At 37.4% G+C, this 22,191-nt stretch overlaps 1 protein-coding gene and 1 long non-coding RNA gene across 7 annotated transcripts in view; one reads left to right on the forward strand and one right to left on the reverse strand.

Moving 5' to 3' along the window:
- PIEZO2 (piezo type mechanosensitive ion channel component 2) overlaps positions 1 to 22,191 on the forward strand; it is a 551,033-nt gene that overhangs the window by 516,772 nt on the left and 12,070 nt on the right. For all 6 annotated transcript variants that reach the window (XM_056823644.1, XM_056823640.1, XM_007487722.3 and 3 more), the window contains 3 exons: positions 8,505 to 8,693; positions 9,410 to 9,502; positions 21,354 to 21,526. In XM_056823644.1, the coding sequence (XP_056679622.1) occupies positions 8,505 to 8,693; positions 9,410 to 9,502; positions 21,354 to 21,526 (455 nt within the window). The remainder of the gene's footprint in view (positions 1 to 8,504; positions 8,694 to 9,409; positions 9,503 to 21,353; positions 21,527 to 22,191) is intronic.
- The window catches only part of LOC103093239 (uncharacterized), a 68,134-nt gene that overhangs the window by 1,535 nt on the left and 44,408 nt on the right, over positions 1 to 22,191 (reverse strand). The gene's annotated exons all lie outside the window — the stretch shown is intronic.

Genomic DNA, 22,191 nt, shown 5'->3' on the forward strand with positions numbered 1-22,191 from the left:
AAAAGCCCTGCAGGAAGGAAGTGCTAGTCACAAGACAAAACTGCCACTTCCAGTTGCCCCTTCCCCCACCAACTGTCAGTCTTGTTTACTTTCCATACTTATTACTATTAGTTTTATACTCTTTGAGGGTATGAGTTGTTTCTGTTTTGGCTTTGTGTCCCCAGAACCTGGAACAGCACCTGATATGTAGTGACACTTAAATGCTTATTGATTAGTTGATGGATTCCACAGCTATCACAATAGTAAAAATAATTGATTTTCAGTTTTATGATTTTGGATGGTGGGCTCTTCAAGTATTGTAATTTGTTAAATGAAATAAGTAGCATAGGATTGGAATGTCCTTTCTCCTTTTGCCTGTCAGACTTAACAAAGGGACATAATAATCTTTTAACAATGATCCCACATTTTATGGAGCTGTTAGAATTTCTAGGAAAGTAATCTACATAGAATTTGTTTGGGACAGAAAGATGCTTTGGTGATAGCTTTGGTAGGGCTCTACCTGAATTTCTTCTTACACTCCACACCACCCCCATATACATATACCTTACTTAAGAAAGGCTATATCTGTGAATTAGCCCCTTTCAAAGTTAGTTATCTGCTTGAATTTAGGGCTATTTCTTCCTTTGAGTTTATAGAATTTTTCTTCTAATGGAAAGAAAAATTGGCCAAAACCTCCCACTATTTTCATTTCTGTCTTTGCCAGCAAATGATTATGGTAAATATGGTAGATAGAAAAAGAAAAGGAAAAATTTCACTTATGAAACATATATTCAAATTAAATATTATGAGGGCATTCCACATAGTCAAACTTAGGCAGGAGATGGGAGGTATTGAAAATTCCCAAATCTGAATCTAGTTGCAGTTGAGGAAGGAGAAAAGAAAGATAAACTAGTAACAAAGATGTCATCCTAGCTTTTCTCTTTGCATGTTAGAAAGGTCCATCTTTACAGGAACTATATGAACACAACTACAAAACACTCTCCACACAACTAAAACTAGACTTGAGCAATTGGAAAAACATTAACTGCTCATGGATAGGAGGAGCCAATATAATAAAAATGACCATCCTACCCAAACTTATTTATCTACTTAGTGCCATACCCATTGAACTCCCAAAATATTTCTTTACTGATTTAGAAAAAAACATCATAAAATTCATCTGGAATAACAAAAGATCAAGGATATCCAGGGAAATAATGAAAGAAAAAAACACATATGATGGGGGCCTTGCAGTCCCAGACCTTAAACTATATTACAAAGCAGCAGTCATCAAAACAATTTGGTACTGGCTAAGAGACAGAAAGGAAGATCAGTGGAATAGACTGGGGGAAAGCAACCTCAGCAAGACAGTATACGATAAACCCAAAGATCTTAGCTTTTGGGACAAAAATCCAGTATTTGATAAAAACTGCTGGGAAAACTGGAAGACAGTGTGGGAGAGATTAGGTTTGGATCAACATCTCACACCCTACACCAAGATAAATTCAAAATGGGTGAATGACTTAAACATAAAGAAGGAAACCATAAGTAAATTGGGTAAACACAGAATAGTATACATGTCAGACCTTTGGGAGGGCAAAGACTTTAAAACCAAGTAAGACATAGAAAGAATCACAAAATGTAAAATAAATAATTTTGACTACATCAAATTAAAAAGCTTTAGTACAAACAAAACCAATGTAACTAAAATCAGAAGGAAAACAACAAATTGGGGGAAAATCTTCATAGAAACTTCTGACAAAGGTTTAATTACTCAAATTTATAAAGAGCTAAATCAATTGTACAAAATATCAAGCCATTCTCCAATTGATAAATGGGCAAGGGACATGGATAGGCAGTTCTCAGATAAAGAAATCAAAACTATTAATAAGCACATGAAGAAGTGCTCAAAATCTCTTATAATCAGAGAGATGCAAATCAAAACAACTCTGAGGTATCACCTCACACCAAGCAGATTGGCTAACATGATAGCAAAGGAAAGTAATGAATGCTGGAGGGGATGTGGCAAAGTGGGGACATTAATTCATTGCTGGTGGAGTTGTGAACTGATCCAACCATTCTGGAGCGCAATTTGGAACTATGCCCAAAGGGCGATAAAAGACTGTCTGCCCTTTGATCCAGCCATAGCACTGCTGGGTCTGTACCCCAAAGAGATAATGGACAAAAAGACTTGTACAAAAATATTCATAGCTGCACTCTTTGTAGTGGTCAAAAACTGGGAAACGAGGGGATGCCCATCAATTGGGGAATGGCTGAGCAAATTGTGGAATATGTTGGTGATGGAATACTATTGTGCTAAAAGGAATAATAAAGTGGAGGAATTCCATGGAGACTGGAACAACCTCCAGGAAGTGATGCAGCGCGAGAGGAGCAGAACCAGGAGAACATTGTACACAGAGACTAATACACTGTGGTATAATCGAATGTAATGGACTTCTCCATTAGTGGCGGTGTAATGTCCCTGAACAATCTGCAGGGATCCAGCAGAAGCAGAGGATAAACTGTGGGAGTAGAAACACCGAGGAAAAGCAACTGCCTGACTACAGCGGTTGAGGGAACATGACAGAGGAGAGACTCTAAAGGAAACCCTAATGCAAATATTAACAACATAGCAATGGGTTCGAATCAAGAACACATGTAATACCCAGTGGAATCAGGCGTCGGCTATGGGGGGTGGGGAGGAGGAAAAGAAAAATGATCTTTGTCTTTAATGAATAACACTTGGAAATGATCAAATAAAATATTATAAAATTAAACAAAAAAAAAAAAGAAAGGTCCATCTCTGATTTATTAAGGATGCTCACTTGCTTTCTAGGAGTCCAAGGACAATAATCATTAAACTAGTGAGGTGTTAAATAAAGTTGTTTGAACTTAAATGTATATAACAATGAATTTTCATTTGTGGAGACAAGTATTTTTTAGCTGGCTTTATGGGTGGTAAAGCAAAAAATAAATAAAAATTTAAAACTCCAAAAGCACCTAATACCACTTGGGTATACAGAATAATAAAGAATTCATAAAGCTACAATATTTCCAGGGAATTATTTCTATCCCTAAATTTCCTGGCCAATACTTGGAAAATAGTCTTCATCTGTTTTCACAACTATAAGGACAGAGAATTTTCCATATTGCTGCTTTCAGTTTTCCTTTGGGATTTTACTTGTGAATGGTACAGAGGAAATGAGCCTCTAAATACTCTCATTTATTTATTCATTCATTTAGAAAACCTTTAGTTTATCTTGGTATTAATATTGGTTCCAAGGCAAAGGGCTAGGTAATGGGAGTTAAGTGAATTGCCCAAGATCACATAGCTTAGGAAGTGTCTGAGGCTGGATTTAAACCCAGGACTGGCCATGAGTCATCTAGTTCTACCCAGTCCTCATTTATTTATATAGAGGCATATGAATCTAGCAAGCAGGATCAATTCTTTTATTTTCCAAAGAAAGGCTGATATTTAATAAAAAAAAATCCTTATGCACATCTTATGAAGTCTTATTGCATTGAGAGTATGAATTAAATTGTGGCAAAGTTTAGCTGGCCCTACAACAACATGTAGTCTGCCTGAAATATTTGATTCCATATCAAATTTTCTCTCCAGTATATCTCTCCTTTAGCCCCATATTTATACATTTCTCTCTGGAGGATTGACTACAAGGCTGAAACTTCCTTTGAAGTTTCCCCATTATCTTCTACTTCATTGGAACTGTACAAAAGTATAATGGGGGCCTCCTGAGGTAGTGAATTCCCCATCACTGGAGGTCTTGGAGTGGAGACAGAGTGGTCCCCTAGTAGGGATATTGTAAAAAGATTTCTTGCTCAGGTTACAAGCTGAGCTAGATGGACCCAGGAGTTGTGGTTATAAATTCCTGTGTAAGTAAGGCAAGTTACTGACAATTTCTCATCAAAATGAAATTCATGCCTATTCACCACATTGACAACTCTGAGGTGCAGTGGTTAGAGCACAGAGCCTGGAAGCAGGAAGACCTGAGTTCAAATACAACCTTAGATACTTACTAGTTTTACGATCTTAGACCTGTCACTCAATGTCTATTTGATACAGTTTTTTCATTTGCAAAATGAGGATAATAACACCCATCTCCCATTTTGTTATGAGGAGCAAATGATATAATATTTGTAATGTGCTTAGCATGATTTCTGGTACCTAGTAAGTACTATAGAAATGTTAATTTTTATATCATATATAAATATTATTATATTATTATTATTCACTGGGTTATCTGCTTGTGGAGCCTGAAAGCATCTGTTTGATTAATGATGATTCAGATCTATTTTTCTGAAACTTCACTTGCCTTTTGATCCATCCCTCCCCTTTTGATATCTGAAGCTGCAAACAAACTGTTGATCTTCTCATCTTTCCCTTTGATTCTTTAAGAATCATTATGACAGAAGTTAGGTTCGTTGCTTTTCTTATTTTCCTTCCTTCTCATGCATCAAGACATTTCAGAACTAGGCTCTATACTGCCCTCCCTTAATGAAATAAAATAACAAATGTAAAGTATTTTATCAGAATAAAAGACTATATTCTCATGATCTGTTATTTTATCATCATAAACCACACTCAGTTATGATCATAATTTTATTTTTATAGTGAGAAATTGATCAGCTGTCCAAAAATTTGGAATTACATATTTCATAGAAGTAATGAAAGGGCCTCCAAGACCATCAAGTGCAATTTGAACCCAAAATGTGAATTCTATTTATAGTACTACTATTATTGCATTGAATCAGAGAAATGTAAGGTGGAAGACAGCATCTAATCACATGCCCCCATTTTTTAAATAGGAAAACTAAGACCAGGTGACATTTAATAACTTTGCTAAAGTCATATAAGGTAGCACAATTAAGACATATACTGAGATGCTTTGACACTAAATCAAAGGTTCTTCAATTTTGAACTATAGTCCAAGTGTATATAATCATTTTTCTCTTTAAATAGCTCATGTTAGAGCTTCCTTGACATGATCTTCCTTGACAAATATATTTATATAATATTTAATTCGTATATTATATTAATTTAATATTTCTTAATTATTTTAAAAATATTTCTTACATATATCATTTGAATAATTCTATATTTAATATTTTATTGTATTTTTTCTATTTTACTTTAATGTTTTAATTAATAATTTATTTTGTTTTGTTTGTTTTAGTTTTTGTTGATTTCTTTTAAATTTTATTTTTAAATTTAATTTGATATTACAGTTATGTAATATATTCAGACAACTAGATGGTGAAGGGGATAAAGTTCTGGGACTAGAGTAAGAAAGACCTGAATTCAAATCTGGCCACAGAAAGATGCTATCTGTGTGATCCTGAGCAAGTTATTTAACTTTGCCTCATATTTCTTCCTTTGTAAAATTAGCTGTAAAAAGGAATGTCAAACCATTCCAGGATCTTTGCCAAGAAAACCCCAAATGGTGCCACTAAAAATCATTTACAACTGAACTGAACTGAACAAAAATTATTATATTTGTATATACACAAATATTTATATTTACATTTACACAGGAATGCTTTTTCCAGGTAAAGTCGGGAAGATTAGAAGCTCAAATGAGATGAGAGCAAAATAAAACAAATAGGTTGTGATTTTATCATTGGAAATTTTTATACCCTTAATGTAAATTAGATTTAATCCAAACTGGGGAATGACCACAGAAAACTATTCATATTAACTTTAAAACTTCCAAGAAGCAAGATGATATTTGAAATCTTAATCTATTCCTTTCTTCCATCCCCCACATAGCCAGTCTTTTAGTTCAGTATTTACTAGGTATACTAGCACAACTTTTAAAGGAAGCAGACTTTAGAAATCCATTTTCAAAATCCCTATGGGAGAAAGAAATCTCACCACTATCCAATTCCTGGCTGACAAGCCAGAGAAATGCTCTCCACTTCCATTTCCCAGAGCAACTATTCCCAACTTGTAGCCATCAGCAAAGAAAATCTGCCTTGAGACACCTAAGCTAGCTCGCTGTTCCAAATGACATAATGGAGTACTCTCAGTGTCTAGCATGGGTCTCCATCATCTCAGCCAGCCAGACTTCCAGGGCACACTGGCAGCTTGCATACTTCCAGATCCCATTCATAGATGCCCAAGAGTCAGAGATCCCACAGAGAAAGTGATAGCCAAAAAAAATCTGACCTTTTAAAGATCATGACCAGAATTCAAGACCTGTCATAGCTTGGACAGTTCAATTCTGTGTCAGTTCGGTTAGCTTCCATCTCCTTTGGACATTAACAGAAAATGGACTAGGAGGTTTTCAGTGTGCGAAAGGCTTCCACAACTAGTTGTTACACCTACTTTAAACTACTCTCTTCCCAATCTGTATTCCAGCAAAACTGAACACTTAGCTATAATTGAACACGTTCAATAAAGAAACATCATGAATTACCCCCTAGATTCAAGTAGCCACTTTATTGAGCTACATATTTATTGGGATACAAATATTTATTGGGATACAAAACTATATATACCAACACAGACTTTATTCTTAAGGAATTTAGATTCTAATTGGAGAAAAAAAGATATATATTTTTATATATATATGCACCAAATAACTCTGATATACAAGCTGTTAAATGAGTATGACAGAGCTCTATATGAGGTGTTTGAGGAAAGAGCAATCACATTCAAATCTTGGTATGAAAGAAAGCTTCGTGCCTGTGCTGAATCTCTAAGGAAGGTATGAAATACAGTCAGGGATGTGGGAATCTATTCTAGCTATGGGAAAAGCTAAAAATAGGAGGACAGAGCTGGGAGGGGGAAAGAGTGAGGGATAAAGCATAGTCCAGTTTGGGTTTAACATGAAGTACTTAGGGGTAAGTAGCTAGTGAGAGCTTAGGATGGGAAGATGGATTGAGCATGTACATAAAGATTATATATGGAACATGTAATTGTATATCACTAGGCTATTAAGAAAATGCTTCAAAAACGTTAACACGCTCTAGAAATGTCAACTGTTATCATTTTGCTGCATTTCGGAAGTTGGGTGGTTTACAGTGATCCCTCATCTATTAGGGGAGTTACATTCCAGAGACTCCTACGATAGGTGAAAATCCGCAAAGTAGTGGCATTACATTTATTTTATTATTTATAAATATGTTAAGGCTTTATAAACCCTTCCTATTCTCCTATAAACCTTTTCCACACTCTTATTTACCTTTCCCACACACTTATAAACACTGAGCCAATCAGCGCCCAGGATACAGAACACAGCACTGTAATTGGTCGCCTTTCATTCCATCAGCCAATAGTGTTCTGTGTACAATCTCACACTGGCAAACTTGCTCAGGGGGTAGTAGTTGTACTGAATTTCTATTGTGTATAGTACAGTATCCATCTGCAAAGTCCTGCAATATAGCAAAAAACTCCATGATACAGAATTATATATTTTTATAATATATAATATTTATTAGTATTAATAAATCTATTAAATAAATATATAATGAATATATAAATATTAATATATTATATAATATATATTTTTTTAAACCTGTGATACACTGAAGCCACAATAAGTTAACCACGATAAATTCAAATCTTTCCTAAGGCAGCTATTAGCTGTGTGACCCTAGACAAAACAGAGACTTCTCTTAGTTTGTTTTCCATCTGCAAAAAAGGGATAATAGCACCTACCTAACAGGGTTTCCATGAGGATGAGGAAATGATATAACATTGGTAAAGGACTTGGGAAAGCACTAAATTGAAATGCTGCTACTACTTTGTTGTTGTTGTTCAATCTTATCTGACTTTTTGTCACCATATTGTCCATGGGGTTTTCTTGGCAAAGATACTAGACTGGTTTGCCATTTCCTTCTCCAGCCCACTTTACAAATGATTATAAGTGACTTGCTCAGGATCAGACAGGTATTAAGTGTCTGAGGACAGATTTGAACTCAGGACTTTCTGGGTCCAGATTTAGTATTTTTTTTGCCTCAAGATTGATTAGGCTCAAATAATTGAGCAGTCTTCTCTCTTACTGATTGCCTACCTAATTTATTGTCCAGACACAGAAAATCACAGGCCTCAGGACACTACTGATTCCCCATACTCTTGGGCATTGTGAATAGATAGCAAAATTTAATGAAATGCTATATTTCCATTCTAGTTAAACAGCATGGGCATCTTGCATTTGCATCTTGTCCCATGAATGGAAATCAAATTGATGCTTTCAAACCCATAATTAATTTTTAAGTGTGTTTGGGTGAAGGCAGGGTTAAGGGAGGAAATGTCCTTATTTCCAAATATCTGTCTACCTGAGGTAGAGTAATCTCTCTACAGAGGGTGGATGTACCAGAAAATCTTGCCCATTCTACTTCTCTAACATTATTAATAACAAAATCCTGTAAAACAGTCTTGACTGTAAGCATTACAAGTTGGGGGTCCAGAGTAAGCATTCAAATGGTAGTGCTGATTCTGAGAATTCTATTGTACTTTTCTCAAGTGGTGGAACACTGACCTTCTTGTTCTGATTCTCTTATAGAGATATCCCCAGCCCAGAGGACAGAAGAAAAAGAAAGTTGTGAAGTATGGCATGGGAGGCATGATCATTGTCCTATTGATTTGTATTGTCTGGTTCCCCCTCCTTTTCATGTCCCTAATCAAATCTGTTGCTGGGGTCATCAACCAGCCCCTGGATGTCTCTGTCAAAATAACCCTGGGAGGGTATCAGGTAACTATCCAAATCGAGACCAATAACAGCTTTCTCTTGAATTTCCTTTCCATGTTATTCCTCAGAATTTTACCCTTGGATGATGAATCCAATTCAGACCCCCTCCCCCAGGAACTAACCCAAGGCTATTGAGGTGCTTCCTTTATACCTCTGTTATCTTATTTAATTTTGCTTTGTCAATAAAACTATATCCCAGGGAGCATGAGCATTACTTGACTGAATATTTCCACTTGGAAATAGGCAAGGCAAATTTAAATACATGTAGCATCTTCTGAGGATTCACTATTCATGCTTGTAGGGACAAAGCTGTACTTGATGCAAAAGTGAGGACTGAGAAGAGTTAGAAAAAAACTCAGACTCTGTCCTGGGATGAGAGAAGAGGACACTGTACTAAGTATATTATAATTATTTTCTCATTTGATACTCAGCAATCCTGTCAGGTAGGTGATGTTTCCATTTTACAGATGAGGAAACCAAGGCACACAGGTTAAGTAGTTTGCCCATAGTCACACAGTTAGTAAAAGCCCAAGGCAGTATTTGTACTCAGGGTTTTCTGATTCCAGAGAGCCATGAGATTAAAAGTGTCCAGAAATATCTTATATATTTATCAGAGTGGACAATCCCAAAGACATTAGGACATTTTATTGCTTTTCTTTTTTACATTACCAAAATGAAGAGTGTAGGCTAATGATCTTATACCTTTTTTTGTCTTCTAGCCTATTTTCACTATGAGTGCTCAACAGAGCCAGCTGAAAGTTATGGAGCCAGCTATGTTTAAATCATTTCTAAAGAATCACTCAACAAATACAGTAAGCAATTGCATATATCAATTTCCTATTAAAAATCCAACATCTGAGTGACTTCAAAGGGAGCTAATGATATTTGTTAATGTTGTCAAAGATGAGGTGGGAAGGCTAAGGGAACAAAGGATGAATTGAAAAAAAAAGTCCTTTATAATGGGCAGTCTTGTAGCTTTACAGATTATAGGTAGTGGGGCAAGCTTGCACTACTTAAATCATTAAACATTTATTGCTTATGCCTATTATAAAGGATAATTTTGGCATTGTGACCTAAACTATATTAATTATTACTAGCCATGGATATCCCAAAATACCCAAGTCAGCTGGAAATTTATGATGATTTAATTAAGAAGAAGGGAGAAGGAAAGGGTGTAGGATTTCTGCTGCCTGGCTTGTGCCAGGGGGAAGATTAGAGGCTTAAGGAAGGTAAGGGTTTGCAGAGTAAAAGAGGAAGGAATCAGTCTGAACTCCAAGAGGGCTCAGCCAAGGTACCTGAACCTGAATTAGCTCAAGGGCAAACTCACTGCCAAAACCCAAATAACTGCCACCATGCCAAGATGTTGGAATACTTAGCACGCTGCCAGCCAGAGCTGCCTCTCTGGGGGAAAAGGCCAAAGAGAGGAAGTGATGTGCCCTATATAGATGGTTTTACGTCACGTTCCTGCATCTCATATGTACCAATGTTAGCTTAGCTTAACTTAGGACAGTCCAGGGGTCTGTCAGCTGTTTTTGTACATGTCTGTTGAAGGCCATCTTCTTAGATACTTAATCCTTGAGTATGGTGCAGACATTCCTGATCTTGTTAAACTATGTAGGGTGGAGCAATGTAGAGTTCCCAAGACCTGATTCTGTTAGAACAAGTATATCCATTGTTACAAATCAGGGAATAGCTAAATCAAATCTTCTAAAGTACAGTCTGAGTAGGGTGGAGTCGTTTTAAAATTCACACTACTAAGTGTCAAGCACTGTGCTAGATGCCAAGAACAAAATGCAAAGTTGAACCAGTTTCAGCTCTCAAGGAACTTACATTCACATGGAATTTAATGGAACAAAATAATCAATGAACAATGTTTTTAAATGCAATTGTATTTCAAAACTGGGCAATCCCTGTGGAAGAGGCATGAAGAAAGAGATAATTTTCATGCATGCAAGATAGAAAGCTGGGGACCTGATCTGCCAGCCAAGGTGAAGATTGCAAAATAGCATGTTCCCAGGAAAGGCAGTTGGAGCCTGGCCAGAGGAGATGAACTGAGAGACTTATTCTCTGGGGTTTCTGACCAAGGGAGAGACTTTTTTTCCTGATCTAGGCAGGGAGATCTGGGTGGCTCTAACAGAGTGGTGGAGAAGAATCTGTGATTTCTAGCTTTAAACTATTTCTCTTGGTTTTGGAGAGAGATTTCCTTGGCTTTTGGCTGAAGGGGGAAGAAACTCTGAACTGTTCCCTGTTAGCTTCTGTCCCAGGCTGAAGGACCCTTGGGGGGGGGGGTCTGGAGTTAGGCTGAGAAGAAATTAACTTTGTTGGTGGCTTTGTGTAATTGGAAGAAGAAAGAAGATTTAACAGTTGTCCTCCATCTCCCTGACAGACTTTTGTGTCACAGTTGTGACTGACATTTGCCAAAATCCTCATAACCCTTCCTTGTAGATTAGGTACAAACCTCATCCCTCTCACCTCATCTTACCTCACTCTCCATCCTGATGTTCCCAATAAACCCCCTTACTTGAGAAAGGAAGAGAAAAGAGTTTTTCCTCATAAACCTTATAGTCCACTCAGGGGGGCGGGGCAAAGCCAAAGGCTTCAAGAAGAAGATGGTGAAGGGAGGGATTGAGGGAGGAGGAGGGTAGGAAATAATCTTGATCTACTAGCCATCAATAGTGATCAATTGGCAACCCCAAAGTACCTTCTAGTAGTATCTCTCTATCTCTCAGAAATACCTCTATCTTCATTATAACTAGGCACCAGCAGGTTTCCCTAGCATCTCTCTTGTCAGCCAGAGGATCCATTTATTACTACCAGAAATAGTTCCACAGATTATATTTTATTTTATATATTGTATTTTGAAGAAAAAAAGGGGGGGGGGAATGTGAAAGAGGCATGAAGGAAGAGAGAATTTCATGCATGCAAGACAGAAAGCTGGGGACATCATTTGTCAATCAAGGTGAAGATCCCAAAGAGAATGTTCCCATGAAAGTCTGTTGGAGAGTCAAGCCAGGCTGAAGAGGAAAGAAGCAGGGAACTGATCCCTGTTAGTTTCTGTCCTAAGCTGAAGTCTCTTGGCTTTGGAGAGGGGCTTGGTTTTCTGACCAAGTAAGAGACTGACCTAAGCTGAAGCTTTGGTGTAGCTGATGTTGAGGGCTTTGTGTAATTGGAAGAAGAAAGAAGATTTAACAGTTGTCCTCCATCTCCCTGACAGACTCTTATGTCACAGTTGTGACATGTAACAAGGGAATCACTTTAAAAGACTGATATATATATATTAATTTAAGGTCGCCAAGGAATCAGCTATGTAATTCCTAAATGAAAAACTCAAGTCAGCCATCAGCCTTTTTTGGAGTTTAATTACAATAGGAGTAAGAAAGGAATTAGATATATATATATAGAGAGAGAAGGGAATAGGGCTTAAATACCCCTTCTGTTTAGGCTGGGCCAAAAGGCCCAAGCCCTTAGATAGCTGGGGCAAAGAAAAAAGATCAGTCCCTATTACTCACGTGTCCAAAATAGAGAAACAGTCTCAGAGGCCCCCACCTTCAGCTTCCTTCAGAGCAAGCCTTCTCAGAGCCCAGGAACCACACCGACCAAAAACTCAACCACCTCTCTCTCCAGACCCTCCTATCTTTAAGGACACCATCCAAGTTGCCTCCCCTCAGTCCTCACATCTACCAATCACTCTTCATCAATTTCCCTGTCAATGGAGGCTCTCGCTTAACCCAGGACCGCCCAGAGGTTTCTGGCTTTTGCACATGTCTGTTGAAGGTCATATTTTTCAAATGATTAAATCTTTACTCCTTGGTTACAGCCCTTTCTAAATCCTGTTAACTTGAGTATGGTAGAGATTGGAATAATTAAATTTTGATCTAGGCTGCAGCCCTTACTCAATCCTATTAGGACTGAATAGGGTGGAGATTTATTCCAAGTATCTCCATTGTATCAATTCTAAAATCAATCAAGACTCAAAGAAATTCCTGTTCTATGCTTAAGCATAGGTCAAAGTCCTTTCCATTGTTCAGCAAAGGGTCTCTGTCCTAAAGTAATCTTACGAAGGGAAGAGAAGGAACCTCCCATGCCAATGGAGTTCCCATTCCAATAGACTATCAGTAAGAAATTTTCCAAGTATGAAATATCCCAATGGTGAAATTTCCAACATTTATAAGTCTAAGGAAATTTGAGGTTTACAATCCCCCCTGATGATCATTGGGAGACTAGTCTCCCCATTGATCATTTAACATAATCATTTTGTAGTTCTAAATTCACTTCTAACTAAAGATATACACAATATTCAATTTTCTAGGAGAAATTAGAATAGTGAGAGAGGAAATAGAAAAGAAAAGAAAGCAAAACCAATGTTTGCTAGGCGCATTGACAGAAAGCCAAATTAGGGGCAGTCCCTTTTGGCATAAATGTTACAATAAATGTTCAATCAAAAGTTCAGTCCAATCAATCACATCCAAAGTTCATTCTTGATCTTCTTGATGAAGTGTAGGTTTTTGGCATCTTTCTGCAACAGTTCATTCTCTGGATATAAAAGTTTCAAGCTTCTTTCTTGAAGATCTTTTCTTGAACAAAATCAAAATCTTTAAAATTTTTTATAACAGTAAAATCTTAAACAAAAGTCTTGGATTTTTATAAAAATACAATCTCAAACAAAAAAAAAATTCAAAAATTCTTAGATTTTAAAATACAATACAATCCCCCCTGAAGTAAGTATTTAAAAAAAAAATATCAAGTTTAGCTCAGAATGCAATGTTCAGTTATGGGGGTGTATGTGTCAATTATCAAAAGAATAGAAAAATAATCAAAAACATAAGAAAATTTCAAAATAGACCTTGTATAGGTCCAGTTTAAAGTAATTTCTATCCCACAAGTATGTAGGACAGAATGCAGTAATATTTCACTTAGCCATCTGTAGCCAAGACTACAGGAAGTTGCCATAATATAAGAAGAAAAGAATTAGAATTCTATTTTGATGGGGAAATGTCATTCCCTTGTCTGATTTTTCCTCAGGGATATAGGGAGCCAACATGATAGTCAAGCTTTTTACTTGTTTGAGTACTTCGAAAAGAGTGTAGATACAAGGAAGTCCTACGACTTAAACATAAGTTAAGCGTCGCAACCTCGAGTCTCACTTTAATATTTCTAGTGTGCTCTATTGGCACTATTCAGGTTTAGTCTGTGCTCCTTGTTTTTATCCCTTTTCCTGGAATCAGACACAAACATTAATCACAGTCCTATAATATTTTATCAATAAATGGCAGGTTCCCATAGTTTAAAGCTTTTAGGCATATATTGATATTATAGCAACAGTATATATATTAACTTGTATTACTGCAGGGAAAAAAATATTAATATTAATTATGTGTACCTTCAGTACAAAAAATGAGAAAAAAAAATCAAATATTCTGATAAAAAATAAAAGAAAAGAAATAAGAAAAAATAAGAAAAAAATCAGTAATTCAATATATTCTTGAAAGAAAAACAGCATCCATTTGTCTATGGATTATTATCTCCAGTTCTTATGATAAGATAGAGTCACAATTTATATGATAGGATAGAGTCAATCAGTCTCAGCAGAAGATGCTTTCTTCACATGTGAGCAGTGAATCCAAGAGTCTCTTTCTCCAATCTTTATAGATGTTGGAGTAGTTAATAATATTTGGAATGGTCCTTCCCAGGAAGGTTCAGTTGCTCCAGTTTGCTTGAAATTCTTGATATAAACTTTATCTCCTGGGTTCAGGTCATGCAGAGAAAAGTCTAATGGTCCAGCTTGTACTGCAGCTCCGGATTCATAAAGTTCACGTAGTTTGTGCTGTAACTCCTGTATATAGGAAGCAATAGTAATATCTCCCCCTAATAGCGATGTATAAGCTGGGGAGAAAGGCTTAGCCTGTATAGGCAGATGTCCAAAAAGCATCTCAAATGGTGAAATATGTAAGTCTCCTCTAGGTCTGCTTCTAAGATAAAATAGGGCCAGAGGGAGAATTTCAGGCCATTTTAAATGGGTCTCAGTGCATAATTTGCCAATCATAGTCTTAAGTTCTTTATTCATCCTCTCCACTTGGCCTGAGCTCTGGGGGTGATATGGAACATGGAATTTTGGAGTTATCCCCAAGCAAAAATATATTTGATTTAAGACAGAATCGGTAAAATGACTCCCTCTATCGGAGTCAATACGTGCTGGTAGGCCAAAACGAGGAATAATTTCTTTTAAAAGTATCTTTGCAACAAAATCTGCTGTGGCTCGGGTCGTAGGAAATGCTTCCGGCCATCTGGTTAGTTGATCTACAATTACTAGACAAAATTTATAACGTCCAGCCTTTGGCATTGTTATGAAATCTATCTGTAGATGTTCAAAAGGTGTGTAAGCCAGAGGACGTCCCCCAAAGGCTTTTCCACGATATGCATGTTGGTTATATGCCTGGCAAATAGGGCAGGCTGAACATACTTTAGAGGCTACAGTAGTTATACCAGGGGCTCTCCATACTCTCTTGACAGAGTCCACGATGCCCTGGGTGCCAAAATGACCATTTTTATGAATAGATTGGCAAATTTGGTTATAGAAACTTCTAGGGAGCAGGGGTTTTCCTTCAGGTGACACCCATACTCCATTAATTTGTTTTGCTTTAAATTTTTGTTTCCATTTTTCCACTTCCTTTTCATTATAGGAGAGTGATAAATTTAAATTATCAGTGGTTGTTAATGTTAAAATTAATCCAGGTCCTTCTATGGCTGCTAGTTTTGCAGCGGCATCTGCTCGGTCATTTCCTCTAGAGACAGGGTCAGAGCCACCTGTATGGGCAGAGCAATGAACTACAGCTAGGGCTTTAGGCAGTTTGAGAGCAGAAAGAACTTCATTAATAATTTCTGCATTAGCTATGGATTTTCCAGCTGAGGTTAAAAATCCTCTTTGGAGCCATAGCATCCCGACTGAGTGACAAATGCCGAAAGCATATCTAGAATCCGTATAAATTGTTGCCTTTTTATCCTTGGCAATTATACAAGCTTGTTTTAGAGCTATGAGTTCTGCTCCTTGAGCGCTAATGTTAGAAGGTAGTGAAGCTGACCATTCAGTGGCAAATTCTGAGACTAGGGCAGCTCCAGTGTAATGTATGCCATCCCTCATAAAAGAGGAACCATCGGTAAATAAAATCAGATCTGCATTGTCTAAGGGAATGTCTAAGAGATTATCTCGAGGCTTTTCTGCCATGGACACTAATGTTTCACAGTTATGTAGTGGTTCTCCTGAAGTAGGTAAATCTGGAAGCAAGGTGGCAGGGTTAAGAGTTGAACAGCGTTTCAAGGTAATATTTTCACTATTTAATAAGGTTATTTCATACCTTGTAATTCTCTGATCCGAGAATGCCTGTGTTCTATGTTTTACCAATAATGCTTCAATCTCATGTGGGCACATTATTGTTAATGGACATCCCAATACTAAATCAACGGTTTTTGTTACTAGTAAGGCTGTAGCAGCTACTCCTCTAAGGCATGGTGGTGCTCCTGCTGCTACTGGGTCTAGTTGGGCAGAATAATAAGCAATTGGGCGCTGAGAAGGTCCCAAAGTCTGAGTTAACACACCAGAGGCTACTCCTCTTCGCTCATGCACATATAAAGTAAATGGCTTGTTGTAATCTGGGATGCCTAGAGCAGGGGCAGACATGATAGCCTTTTTTAAATCTGATAGAGCTGACAAGTGTTCAGGCTCTAATTTGAGGGGTTCAGGAACCGAATCCTTTGTTAATGCTATAAGGGGTTTAGTGATTTCCCCATAGCAAGGAATCCATTGTCTACAAAACCCTGTTGCTCCTAAAATTGCTCTCAGCTGTTTCTTAGTGGTAGGAGCACTCAATTTTTGAATGTTCTCAATTCGTTTTGGAGAAATATAACGAGCACCCGCAGTCAAGATGAATCCCAAATATTCTACTTTTTGGAGACACCATTGAACTTTATCCTTAGAGATTTTATGTCCTCTTTTGTGCAATTCCAAAAGAAGGTGTTTGCTATCTTCTTGACATGTTTTTGCATCTGTTGAAGCCAAGAGTAGATCATCTACATATTTGATTAATTTGCTATTTTTAAATGTTATATTGTCTGTGTCTTGGCTCAAAATTTGCTCAAATAAGCTCGGACTTTCGACATAACCCTGTGGCAGCCGACACCAGGTATATTGTGATCCCTTCCAGGTGAAAGCAAAAATATGCCTGGAGTTTTCATGTATTGGTATGGAAAAGAAAGCTGAACACAAGTCTACTACTGTAAAGTATGTAGCTGTGCTAGGAATAGATGAAATAATAGTATGTATGTTAGAAACTACGGAGTGTCTCTTTATAACGTGATTATTCACTGCCCTTAGATCCTGTACGAATCTATAGATGTGCTTGCCATCGGGTCCTTTTTTTGGTTTTTTAATTGGCAGGATGGGCGTGTTGTATTCAGATTTGCAAGGGATTATTATTCCCTGTTCTATTAATGAGTTAAAAACTGGTGTAATACCCTCAATTGCCTCCTTTGAGAGGGGATACTGAGGGATAGAAGGAGGTGGGCTAGATTTAGTTTTTATCTGCACAGGAACAGCAGATTTAAGTAAGCCTACATCAGAAGAAGATGTGGCCCAAAGAGACTCTGGTATATCTTTAGGTATTTCAAAAATGGAAGGTTCTTTTGCCTCCTGGTTTTCCGAGAGAAGTACAGGGAGTAAATTTAAAGATTCCTCTGGTACTTCTAATGATAATGAGCCATCTGGGGAGCAGGTTATTGTGGCTCTGAGTTTGCATAGAAGGTCCCTCCCCAGCAAATTTAAAGGGGAGTCAGGCATCAAGAGGAAGGAGTGTTGTACCTCTAGGGGTCCTACAGACACCATTCTAGGAGGAAGTCTTTTAACTCTTTGGGTTATTCCTGATACTCCCATTACATTCTCTGAGCCAATAGAATAACATTGTAAATCAGGTGTTCTCTTTAATACAGACCAGGAAGCTCCGGTGTCTAATAGACAATCATAATAAGTGTTACCCACTTTTAAGGTAACATGGGGTTCATTAGTATGGGGAGGGCAGTGGATAGGGACAACGGGTAGTAGGACATCAGGGTCTGGGAAATCAAAGGTTGTATCCTCTGATTCCTGTGCCCCAGCCCCTACTTCTTCAGCTGCCATATAATTGTCAAAGAATGTAGTACTCATTTATATATGTATATTTTGTAATTTCACAAAACACGTGGGGAGCAGGGCAAAGCAACAAACTTTCCACAGGGTTTTTTTTTTCTAATCCAGGAAGTTGTTCCTTAAGGGAAAGGATATTTAGAAACAGTTCTTCCAGCCAGGACTTTAGAGTCCTGTTGCTGAGATTTAAAACAGCTGTTTTCTGTCTATCAGAGTCACACAGCTGGGAAGTATCTGAGGTCCGATTTGAACCCAGGACCTTCTGTCTCTAGGCCTGGCTCTCAATCCGCTGAGCTACCCAGCTGTCCCTTAAGATTAAAGGGAAGAAAAAGAAAAAACTGCTGATTCCAATTTAACTTAAGGAGAAAAGAGAAAAAGTTTTTTATACTCACGTGTTCTAGCAGCTGTGTCTTTAAGCCAAGTTTTTTGTTAAAAAGAAAAAGGACTAAGTGGTGAGACGGTATAGTAAAAATGCAAGGAATTTCAAAAGTTTTATTGAGAGGATTCTTTAGACTCCCGTGTGGTCAGCCACAATGTAACAAGGGAATCACTTTAAAAGACTGATATATATATATATATATATTAATTTAAGGTCGCCAAGGAATCAGCTATGTAATTCCTAAATGAAAAACTCAAGTCAGCCATCAGCCTTTTTTGGAGTTTAATTACAATAGGAGTAAGAAAGGAATTAGATATATATATATAGAGAGAGAAGGGAATAGGGCTTAAATACCCCTTCTGTTTAGGCTGGGCCAAAAGGCCCAAGCCCTTAGATAGCTGGGGCAAAGAAAAAAGATCAGTCCCTATTACTCACGTGTCCAAAATAGAGAAACAGTCTCAGAGGCCCCCACCTTCAGCTTCCTTCAGAGCAAGCCTTCTCAGAGCCCAGGAACCACACCGACCAAAAACTCAACCACCTCTCTCTCCAGACCCTCCTATCTTTAAGGACACCATCCAAGTTGCCTCCCCTCAGTCCTCACATCTACCAATCACTCTTCATCAATTTCCCTGTCAATGGAGGCTCTCGCTTAACCCAGGACCGCCCAGAGGTTTCTGGCTTTTGCACATGTCTGTTGAAGGTCATATTTTTCAAATGATTAAATCTTTACTCCTTGGTTACAGCCCTTTCTAAATCCTGTTAACTTGAGTATGGTAGAGATTGGAATAATTAAATTTTGATCTAGGCTGCAGCCCTTACTCAATCCTATTAGGACTGAATAGGGTGGAGATTTATTCCAAGTATCTCCATTGTATCAATTCTAAAATCAATCAAGACTCAAAGAAATTCCTGTTCTATGCTTAAGCATAGGTCAAAGTCCTTTCCATTGTTCAGCAAAGGGTCTCTGTCCTAAAGTAATCTTACGAAGGGAAGAGAAGGAACCTCCCATGCCAATGGAGTTCCCATTCCAATAGACTATCAGTAAGAAATTTTCCAAGTATGAAATATCCCAATGGTGAAATTTCCAACATTTATAAGTCTAAGGAAATTTGAGGTTTACAGACAGGACTGACATTTCTCAAAATCCTCCTATTCTTCATTATAGATTAGGAAAACCCTCATCCCTCTCACCTTATCTTACCTCAGTTCTCCATCCTGTTGTTCCCAATACACCCCATTACTTGAGAAAAGAAGAGTAAAGAATGTTTTTCTGAAATCTCATAGTTCCCCTGAGTTACTTAGAAGGTGGCTGACTAAGACCAGGGGAGGGGGATAGGGAGGCAGAAGGGCATGGGTGGAAACTGGGAGGTGAAGGGAGGGATTGAGGGAGGAGGAGAGTAGGAAATATATTGATCTATTACCCATCAGTAGTGATCGATAGGCAACCCCAGAGTAATCCCCTTTAGCAGTATCTCTCTAGTCACTCCAGAATACCTATCTCCATTACAACTAGGCACTCACAAGTTTCCCCTAGCATCTCTCTAGTAAGCCAGAGTATCCTTTTACCACAACTAGAAATATCTCGACAGATTATCTATTTCTAATACATCCCACAAAGTAGTTTCCTTATCCACCTGCAGAGAAAGAATTGATAAACAGAAACATGCATTGACATAGTTTTATATATTACAAATATATAGTCAAATGTTTCTATCTCTAGTGTAGGAGGGAAAGGGAAGGAAGGAGATACCTAGGAGCTTTAATATGATAAGTAAACTAATTAATTAATTAAAAATAAAATAATAAGAAAGTAGTTAGTGACATAAAGAATAGCTAGTATCAGCTACAAGGATGCCTATGGTAGGAAAAATCATGAAACACTCTAGATCTCTAGATGAACACCAACATCAATTACATTTGATCATTCTTATAGAAATAAAGCAATTCATCATTCCTTATAGCACAGTAGTATTCCCTCACCTTCATATACCACAATTTGTTCATCCATTTACCAATTGAGGGACATCCCCTCAATTTCCAATTTTTGACGCCACAAAAAACACAGCTATGATTATTTTTGTACAAACAGATCCTTTCCCATTTTTTTTTATCTTTGGTAATTGCCTTCCAGAATAGTTGGATCAGTTCACAACTCTACCAGCAATGTATTACTGTCCCAATTTTGCCACATCGTCTCCAACGTTTATTTATTTTCCTTTACTGTCATATTGACTACTCTCCTAGGTGTAAGGCAGTACCTCAGAGTTGTTTTGGTTTGCATTTCGATGAACACCATTTTCTGAGCAAGCTTTATGGACAAGGTGATGAAGGCTAGGATTCATATTTTAGTCAGCATCAGAACTGATTACACAGAAGACATCCACAATGTCTGATACAAAGGAATACATGGAAATTAATCACTTCCCCAATGAATATAGATGGTTTGGGCTTTGATTAATAATAACAGCCACATCAGCCACGGAGTTCACTGAAGCCCCAGTTTCCCAGTTGTGGAATTTAAGGCAGGCCTCATTAGTCTTTAATTAGAAAATGAAAAGATGGGTCCTTAGTTTTACATACTTTTCCTATGTCTGCAATGATGGAGATGCTACAATTGGGACAGATCACTTTTCTAATTGAACACAAAGTCTCCTCCCCACTTGGGGGATGTTTTTGAGTCCTTTGGGGTCTAGGTATTAATTAAACTGAGTATTTCATTTGATGCTATTCCCCAAAAAATAAAAAATGTGTGATAGCCAAATGTGTGATCTGGGGACTTTAACACTGTCTTAAGACAAAATTCTCCCTAGCTCAACCTTGTCCAAGACAACCAGAATAAGATGGAGGCAGGATTTAGGGGATGTTGATTCCTAAGAAACTTAAATAGAAAAAAATAAAACCTAACATATGCTTGCCTTATCACTAGAGATGTGGAATGTGATGGGAGAAGGAGCCCAGAAATAAAAATGACTGCCATACTGGTGACTATGGAATCAACCATGCTGCTATACTACATACCTTCTTAAGAAGTTATCAGAATTATATACAAAAGCATTCAGAAGATTGTTTTCTGTACACTTTGGGTAACTAAATGTTCTAATTGTTCTTACAGAATGCTATGCAATTTCTGGAAAATTATCAAAGAGAAGACATAACAATAGTAGAACTGGAAGGAAATTCAAATTCTTTGTGGACCATCAGCCCTCCCAGTAAGCTGAAAATGATAAACGAACTCACGGATTTTAAAAATAGCTTCTCTCTTGTTTTTTCATGGAGTATTCAGAGGTAGTTACTATATTTCCTTATCTAATTTTCCCTTTTTTTCCTCCTGGGGAAAAGATGGAGGTGTGGTGGGATATGGGAGGAGGAGGAGGAGAATTTTGTTAACTTCTGGATCATAATTCACCATCTGTCTCAGCTACTCATTCATTTCAAAAACTGAAATCCCCATTTGACAAGAGAGATTCACTTAGAGCAGGGGTTCTTCCTCTAAGGCTTGTGAAATTTTCTTTTTTATGTCTTTACATTTCAATGGACTTAATTTTTAATAATCCAACATATTTTATTTTATTCTTAAAATTATTATTCTATGGAAGCTTCTATTGACTTCAATAACTGGTCAAGGAAATCTGTGATGCCAAAAAAGGTTTAGAACACCTAATCTAGAGTTACACAAACACTGGAATCAAATTTCTTATCTAGGCTTTCTGGCTGTTCTACTTTCCATTAGGTACTTTTCCTTGGCTACTTGAAAAATGTCATTTTGTAGGAATACTGAATATGAGTTTGTGAACATAAGAAAGTTAGAGGGGGTAAAATGGGAGATGACTTATAAAATGAATGAAAAAATCTATTTTCCTTCCAGGTTTCATCTTCAGTGCTTTAAACATCTTTGATCCACAAAAGGGACCCCATAGTTAGATAATGCAGCTTTAGTTCATCCTTCAACA

This window comes from Monodelphis domestica, chromosome 3 (assembly GCF_027887165.1).
Source record: "Monodelphis domestica isolate mMonDom1 chromosome 3, mMonDom1.pri, whole genome shotgun sequence".
In the NCBI taxonomy this organism is placed as follows: domain Eukaryota; kingdom Metazoa; phylum Chordata; class Mammalia; order Didelphimorphia; family Didelphidae; genus Monodelphis; species Monodelphis domestica.